At 38.8% G+C, this 6,829-nt stretch overlaps 1 protein-coding gene across 1 annotated transcript in view; it reads right to left on the minus strand.

The window, feature by feature from the left end:
- Nucleotides 1–6,829, minus strand: part of myo10 (myosin X) — a 127,276-nt gene that overhangs the window by 73,053 nt on the left and 47,394 nt on the right. Inside the window, exon 3 of the mRNA XM_063462149.1 lies at nt 2,990–3,148. Within this exon, the coding sequence (XP_063318219.1) occupies nt 2,990–3,148 (159 nt within the window). The remainder of the gene's footprint in view (nt 1–2,989; nt 3,149–6,829) is intronic.

The following is a 6,829-nucleotide window of genomic DNA, read 5'->3' on the forward strand; positions in this document are numbered from 1 at the left end:
TCCTGGTTACAGCTACTACTGTTCATACCAGCACTAACTAGCACGATGAGACTTATTAACTTGGATTAACCAAGAAAATCACCTTCTTTTGGTCCCTTTAGCATCTCAACTATTCTTTCTCACAACTTGGGAGATTAAGCCAGCACCTGCAGGCTCATGCCAAACAGGCTGGAACACCAGCCTCTAAAGCCCAAATAAACCTAACTGTAACTGTGTTCCCTCTCACTTGGCACTTTTCTGTTTTTGGCTGCCAAACAAGGACCACCATTACGTGGCGTCCAGTTTCTAACAAACGTCTGATTGAAAGGGACTCAAAATCCTTCGCCTTGTTTGGTTTGGTCACCTGTGCTTTTCATCGCCTGGTCAACAGCGCAAACATGGAAACACCAGAAACAAGCACAACAATACTTTAAACCTCTCAAAAACAGAGTGGAACAGTAAAAGTTTATGCAAATAACCACACTAACCACGGGCCAAATAACAAGGCTAAATTCATCTGAAACTCTTTGGTCACAGTGCAGTAATGTTTAAGAATTCAACCACCTGCATAAATACTCTGCAAAGGAGTCACAAGGCCGCCATTTCTGAGAGAATAAAACGATCCAAGCAAAATAGTTAACTTAGTGTTTGGACTGTTTAACAGGGTTAAAACTGTCCAACTGTGTAACCCCAGCCCTGCATTATAAAATGAACTCCCTTAAATTGAATGCAAAAAAAAAAAAAAAACAGCAGGCAGCAACTTTTGAGGTAAGGGTTCAGATTAAAAATGTTAAGGCTGATGTGATACACTATGTTATATAGACAGAGACACAAATCTTTTCCTAAGAAAAAGGGAAAAAATACAACTTGAAGCTGTGAAAAACCATTTCGAAGTGCCAAAGACCTTAGCCAGGTCTGAAGACTTTTCTTCTAACAAGATAGTAACTCACAGTGTAAATCTTTAAAGGACAAAAAGCAGCGATTTCTTGTACAAACTAGCCAAAGCTCAAAAAGAAAAAAGAAAATAAAAACCTCCCCTAAGCTTGCACTGCATTTGGGCAGCGGTTAGGGTGCGGCTTAGGTGCCAGCACGGATGAGCCAATGTCTGAGGGAATGTGAGACAGCTTTTTTAAGGGCACTGGTGTGTGTCTATGCTGGGAAATGGGACATGTGTGCTCTTACACAGAGAACAATGGCAGGTGTTCATGTGGTTTTACAAAGCATTTTAAAAAGTAAAAACAGACCCTTTTAAGTAGGTAACAGCAATTTGTTTATGGTTATATTTATGCTGCTATTTTAAATTCTAACTTTTAACAATTTATAATTAGGCCATTCTTTAACTCTGTCATGCATGAATTATGACAACCTCAATCAGGATTTTTGGCTTAAGTATTTTTATTCATCTTTTCATGCCTAGAGACGAATAAAAATACTTAATGAAGGGGTTAAATAACAATAATTACAATGACACACATCATACATCTATAGTAACATTAAACAGCCAGTGGGTGGCAGGGTATGGAGGGACACATTAGTGTCCAGTGTAGTGGTTTATGTGCAAGTATACCATCAACACTGACACAAATACAAGAAAACAGCCTTTGACTAGCTGTCCACTGTAGTGACCACTATGTGTGAAAGGGTTAAAATAACCCACTACTATGATTTATTATTCTTGAAATGCTTTTTCCTAAATAAGTTTTAAGGAAGTGACTAAAACCAGAAGCTGACTTTAGTGAATTTGAGCAAATCCACCAACTGCTACAGCCGACATAGAAAGAAGAAAATCAGAATCAACCCCAAAACTCTGACTGAAAAACTGAAATCTATATATTAGGTTTTTAAGTCATAAAAGTGTTTGCAAAAAGTCTATGTATAATCCACCAAAAATATCAGTTTAATCTAAGTTGTATTTACAGTGAACATTAGGAACTAAGTCAAGAAGCTGTCCTGCAGGTTTGCGGTTTGGGAAACCCCTCATCCATACCCTGCTAGGTCTCTACATGTGTTTCTTGGAAGTTAAATAACCAAACCTTTGAATCAGCTTCACACTGTGTAAACCTGAAAACTGAGTCGCTGAGTCCCGTTTGTAATAAATCTGAGTCGGAAAGCCAAACTTTTTCTGACAGAATATCCCAGAGGAGCCAAAGATCCGTGTAGGGATATGCTTTGATTGCACTGTCAATTAATCCTACAGTCATGTACAGACCAGTAAGAAGCTCCAGAAAGACACAATAGCTCTCTCACGTCCCCATTTCCTGGCACTGATTTAAAGCAGAGGAAAGCTCTCTGACCCAACCATCTCTTTCACCTGCCCGTTTCTAGATGGTTATCCCTGCTGTTGTGCAATGTTTGAGCAACTCAAGATATTCATGGGAGAATGCTGCAGAGCTGATGAATGAAGGTAATGTACCTTGACAAACCAAGCTGTCAATGCAAGCACTGATAGCGCAGATAGACTTGAGATTGGTTCGGGTTTTTGATGCTAGTGGTTCAGATTTTGTTTTTTGTTTTTTTGTAACCTGCCTCATATTACTTCTGCCGAGTTATCCCAGGGATTGAAACTGCAAATTCAGCAATATTTAGCAAGTAAACCACATGTTGATGAACTGTTGAAGTTCAGCCAGGACCACCATACTCAAAAGAAGATTATTATTTCCATCTGTGGTAATTTTTATTTGATGGAATAGCTTAAAACCTCCCTGCTCCTTAGCATGTTGATGTGGATGTGGACAGAACTCCTTCGCACTCTTCCATTTTGAATTCTTGGAATCCCAGAAGCAGCCAGACCCCCTGCACAGATTATGCTAGGTGAGACTAATTAAGTCAGACATGCATTAAAGGGCATCAGTGGAACCATCAGCTGTTGTGCAGATCAGCTGAGCTTGAATTCATGGTCAGTCTTCATATTAATATGTAGGATTTTTACCAGGGACAAAAAAAGATTTGCACTCGAGATGCTTTCAGTCACTGTGTTGTTCTCATCAAGTATTGCTTGGAGGAAACTTACATAGATGTACTTCTGTTTGTAGCGCAGGTACAGGTTGTGCATGATGGCGCCATCGTGAAGGTCCTCGAGGCTCGCCATGTCCTCCACCCCTCTGATGCTGCTACGGTGCATGGGTTGCACTTTCTGCCTGGTGAGCGTATTCTGCTTGTAGGTGTACACCTGGGTCAGAAAATAGAAAAAGTCCATATGTAAACTACGTAAATGATAATCACATGAATCCACATTGACATTCTAAAAGCAGAGGATCAAAGAACTACTGCAGGAAATCTTTGAAGTAGAATTAATAAAATCAACCCTCATCTTACTCAGACTTTATTTCCCCAACTTTAGGGGCAATATATCCCCTAAGAGGCAATCATGTTAAAAATCACAGGAAATCATTTATCCCTACAGCAGAGCAGTTTCCTGAGATGCTGTTTTACAGCAGAATTGGTCCATGTCAACTTCCTCTTAAAGTCTGATCTGGTCACAGGTCATTTCTTCACTGGTTTAAGGCCAGATGTGGACATCGGGCTGCCAGTTTTCTACCACAAGTTTTACAAGTGTATTTTTAGATTTGAATTTCACTCGGTTTGGCTCTTTTATGACAGAATAAGCCAGACAAGAACAGATAAAGGCAAGAGCACCAGACGACAGCAGCTTCTGAGAAATGTTAAAAAGCTCAGACTTCTGAAAACCCAGAAGTATCGAACAAAGTCGATGGCATTTCCCCCTTTTTCTTTGAAACTCAACATAATTAAAGTTCTAGAATTAAATTGCATTCACGTGCATTCATCAGGGATAAACTAGAATGAGAAAAAACATGAAATTCCAAGAACACATAGCAAACATTGTTGTGGTGCATAGTTTCATGTCACAGTCATGATGAAGCATAACAGAAAACAGCTGAGAAAAATGACTGAACCATGACAGGAAATATCGATGTGTCCAGCTTAACACAACTTCTTTTTCTACAAATTGCAGATATTTTGGATGTCAAAAGTAAACCATAATAACTGTATGCTTTTACAATGAATAATATTCTGTCTGACAACTTTTATCTTATGTTACTGAAAGGATGGGATGCAAAGTTTGGTGGTTACAGACAGACAGAATATATTTGATGTAGAATTTCCATATGTTAAAGGTTAAATGTGTCAAAAACCCACTGATTATGAATTCTACTGAAGACAGGACACAATGCATGCAAGATAAAACTTCAGAAAGCGGTAGAGAAGTAGGAATACCAGAGGCACAGATTATGAGAGAGACACAGCACACTGAAAATCCATGAGTGAATTCCACAAGAGCTAAGATGATGGTAGAAATCTACCTCCCAGGGGGAAAAGCAGTTTACATTTTATTTAGGGACAAAGCTGCAAGCCATTTATCAGAACTGACTGCTGATTCAGTGCATGCAGTCTCTATGCTCCATTGAAAGGTCAATATAGATAATGTTTCAAAATACCTCCTTTAAAAATGTTTTTAAATGCCTTGAGCCATTTTGAGATGGCCGTCGAGACGAGAATTTCTTGAAGGGTTTAAGAAATGTCGCAGTGGTCAGATATCCCTGTTTCCTTTGAGAACAGGTCCTTTTATTTTGCATAAAGAGAAAGTGCACAAGAATATTGAAGAAGATGGATCTTTAGTTTTTTTGTGAATCAAAAGAAAAACTACAAAGAAACAAATGAAAACCTTATATTTGTTTTAGACCTCCAGCTGAAAATACACCTCCATTAAGCTGCTATTATTTTGCAGGTGGCAGCATTTAACTGGAAGGTTTCATGTAAAAGTATTGTAATTCCTCACAGCTTATAATTCAAGGCTTGTTGTGATAAACCTGACCCTGAGCCTGTAGACTACATGAAATCTGGAGCTGGACAGGGGCAGCCATCAGTAAATGTCTTCTTATCATGTGTGTCTGAGGACAAGGCCGAACAGCTTCTCGAGACTAAACTCTCGTCCTGCAACCTCTCGTCAAAACTAGTGATAGCTGTTAAATACCCCACTGCATTTTCAAACCATTATAAATCTCAGTCTGTCATTTAATTACCAAAGTTTTCTAAACTTGTATTACTTCCACCTTATGTTCAGTCTTCTGTGTGTTTCATAAAACTATTACTGAGATAAAAGCCAACTTTCTATCTTGCTTGTGATTCAGTTTGGAGGGCAAATTAAGTTCACTCTTTGCATAAATGTATAAATTGTTGGTTTCCATCATCAGACAGCCTTAAAAGCCTGATCAAACACTAAATTTAAAATTTAATTCTGAAGAACTCAAGCTAATCAAATCCTTAAAGGGTTGGTGCGCAGATCAATCCACCATCCATTTATTTCATTATGGTTTTTTTAATTATTATTATTTGGTTGAACTAACTGTCCAAAATCCAAACAGACTCAATTTGTTGAGATCTGATGCATGTTTACACTGTAGTTAAGGACATCAGGCCTCAACCACCACAAAGGCTTCTCATGGAGATTTGTTGTTCAGAATGTGAATTTATGCATGCAAATAAGCCGGAGACACACTTATCTATTATAGCGAAGAGAGACAAAGACTAAGCGGACATTTGAGCGCTGAAACATGTAACGTGTGATGTCATGACTTCTGCTTGTTGGAAAGCCACAATTTCTCATCCGTGTTCTTTGGTAAAGTATCTTTCCTTAAAATTGATTTGGCCTTCATGGTTAGACCACAAACTTGAGTCTGAACATCATGCAGAAGTCACAACTTTGATAGCAGTATCACAAAGAAAGGACATTTCATCCAACCCATTGGCTCCAAAGCGGCCCGTGCCTTTAGGACTAATCCGTTAAAAGGTTCTCCTGTTAACCATATACTATTTTTGACCATTTCTGTATTAAAATTCTATATTTATTAACTTTTTTCACCTCCAATTAGTTTTCTGGAATTATTTGTAATAAAAATGAAATCCAAATAGAAAAGTAAATGCAGAAGGAACAAATCTAGAGTTTCAACCATGCAACAGCACAGGCTCAAATCTCTTCAGCATTTCGACAAAGAGGCCATTCTTCTAAGCAGCTTTCTACAGTCGGTCAGTAGTGCCAACTGTTTAAGGCCACACGATGGTCCAGTTGTGAAAAGCAAGAGACAGAGAGGTTAATTTAGGGCAGACCTCCAATTATCACTGCTCTGCAGGGAGTTGCAGCCTGCAGGATCACCAAGGGAGATGTGCTCAAAATAATGATCCATCACTGCAGGGAGGTCTGGGCAGACGAATCTTTCAGAAGACAACTATCAGATTCTGAAGGAATGTTAGCGCCTGAAGTAGAAAACTGTCCTCACTGCTGGACTCTGTTGGTAATCGCTTTTATTTAACTGCTATAAATTCATCAGTGAGGTATTACTCCATCTGACTTTAAGTCTAGTTGGCTTTGGGATGTAAAATGCAGAGCAGCCAAACCCTCTGCTGTCTCAGCCTTTTCTCCAAACAACCAAACCACAAAGTATTTTCAGCAACACACACGAACGGGGCATTTCCCAGATATTTCAGTAACCTTTAGCAATGACACATGAGGTGAAATAATGCAGTATTTCAGTTATTGCAGAACTTCGGGATACAGAATATTACAGCACATTTTATCATCCTCTCTTCCAACAACGGACGGCCTCTACTGGAGACAAAGTGCTGAACATAATGAGACATTTAGCAGTAAAAGCTCAAGATATTACCGATCAATATACGAGCTAAAAAAAAGAGTGAATACTGGACTTCAACACATTTCACACAAGAACTATGGAATCCGGCACATTAAAGACCAGCTAATGTAAAAATGTTTCCATTCTCACATGTAGTTCTGCTGGTTAAATCAATAAGAACTTTAAGGCTACAACAAAAC

The sequence above is a fragment of the Pelmatolapia mariae genome, linkage group LG18 (assembly GCF_036321145.2).
Source record: "Pelmatolapia mariae isolate MD_Pm_ZW linkage group LG18, Pm_UMD_F_2, whole genome shotgun sequence".
Taxonomy (NCBI): Eukaryota; Metazoa; Chordata; class Actinopteri; order Cichliformes; family Cichlidae; genus Pelmatolapia; species Pelmatolapia mariae.